The sequence below is a fragment of the Rattus norvegicus genome, chromosome 2 (genome assembly GCF_036323735.1).
Source record: "Rattus norvegicus strain BN/NHsdMcwi chromosome 2, GRCr8, whole genome shotgun sequence".
Lineage (NCBI taxonomy): Eukaryota > Metazoa > Chordata > Mammalia > Rodentia > Muridae > Rattus > Rattus norvegicus.
In genome coordinates, this window is record NC_086020.1 from 182,968,324 (window position 1) to 182,970,037 (window position 1,714).

The 1,714-nt window shown below is 43.3% G+C and overlaps 1 protein-coding gene across 1 annotated transcript; it reads right to left on the bottom strand.

Annotated features, from left to right (window-relative positions):
- Positions 1-306: 306 nt before the first annotated feature.
- Positions 307-1,401, bottom strand: LOC120100594 (TD and POZ domain-containing protein 2-like). The gene has a single exon (XM_039103339.2). The coding sequence runs from the start codon at positions 1,399-1,401 to the stop codon at positions 307-309; it is 1,095 nt and encodes a 364-aa protein (XP_038959267.1).
- Positions 1,402-1,714: the final 313 nt, after the last annotated feature.

Below are 1,714 nucleotides of genomic sequence, written 5' to 3' on the forward strand. Positions count from 1 at the left end.
TTTCTCCAAAGAAAGTCAGGTAGGCTCAGCTTCAGGCCAGTTGAATCCCAGTTCCAAGACATCAGACAAGAATAAGACAACATCAACAGGATAGATGTCAGGTAGAATGTCCAAGACCCTAGTGCTGCCATTTCCCTACACACCATTTTGAAATATTACAGCTGTATGAAATCCATAGCCATCATGCTACCTTGCCCCAGATTCACTGTAAATGTTCCAGCAAAACTGTAATCTAAACAGAAGTCATTGTTAAAAACACTAGTTGTAGCTGTTAGAAGCCAGGTGTCGGTCATATCTGTCAAGCTCCTAAAATATCTTTAGGTGTTTGAGTGAAGTCTCCGAGGAAAAACACTGTATAGAAGCCAGGGAGAGAAATGCTTCCTCCACCAAGTGGGGATGTGACTCCACCATTGACTTCCACTCCAAGGTCTTAGAGACTTCAGAAGCATGAAGTATAATGAAATCCATGACCCTAGTCTTCAGGTGCACTGTGCTGAGGAGGGCAGCCAGGATCAGAGTTGGTATAGCATTCTTCACAGAGAGGTTACTGCACAGGGAATCCTCACACATGACCTTCAAGTCCTGCAGGTCATACATGTCAGCAGCTGCCAACAAATCAGTGGCCATTGAGTGGCTGTGGAGGTGTGGTGCCTTCCCTGTGTAAATGAAGGCCATCATTTCCTTAAAGACTTGCCGATGAATGTCATGGATCTCAACCTGGTTTGTTAGGCTCTCCAGCATTTCATGTTCAATCATGGCTCTGAAAACTGGAGATCGAGCTGCTAGAATGGCCTTGTGAGCTCTGAATTCCTGGCCAGCTACCACAAGGCTGCAGTCTGTGAAGAGGGAATTTTCCCACAGCTCTCCTATGTCATCCGCCAACTTCTGCCTTGGATCCTTGTTTGCAGGTGTCATGTTATGTCCAGGCGTGCTAAAGGAGGGTCCTACTATGGACACCTTACAACACAGGATGAGCTGGTCTTCAGGGAGAAGCCAATGCCTAAGGGAGAGGAGGAAATCTCGAAGGACGAACTTACTCAATCCCCATTGTTGTTTTGGACTAAAGCTTAAAATATTTGGGATCTCTTTGATTTGATGTTTCTCTCCTTGGGCATTTATGATCCAGACCTGCACCTTTGCCAAAACTGGGCTCTTTTGACAACTGTGCAAACCCACGGAAACAGACAGGTAATCTTTGCTTTCTTCATCAACACCATTTGGGAATATTCTCAAACACCATTGCACTTCTTCATTGCCCTCTAATGAGAACACTGGGCTTGTAATATTTTCCCGAATTCCATCCATGCAAAATGAAAAGTTGCTAATGGTCCACTTGTAGCAGAATCTCTGAACACTGATATGTGTGTAGCTACAGATCTTGGCTTCCAGGTCCCCTGACATGTCTTCTGGAGGTAGTTTGGAGTTTAAAGTTGATCTGAAAGAAATTAATAGAACTTACTCTTTCCTCTGTAAGATACAATTATAGATATAATTTAGACAGATTTAGATAGATAGAATTAGATTTTATTTTCATTTCTGCTAAATTTCCCCTTTTATATACTTGGAAATGTCTATTTCTATGTAGTTTCTGTAGGTTTTCATATTTGTTCTACAAAAGATAAAACAGACCACTATGACTGTTAAATCTCTCTCTCTCTCTCTCTCTCTCTCTCTCTCTCTCCCTCTCCCTCACCCTCGCCCTCTCCCTCCCCCC

Excerpts from the sequence above, each read along its gene's own strand:
- LOC120100594 (XM_039103339.2), bottom strand. The coding sequence starts at position 1,401 with ATGTCAGGGGACCTGGAAGCCAAGATCTGTAGCTACACACATATCAGT.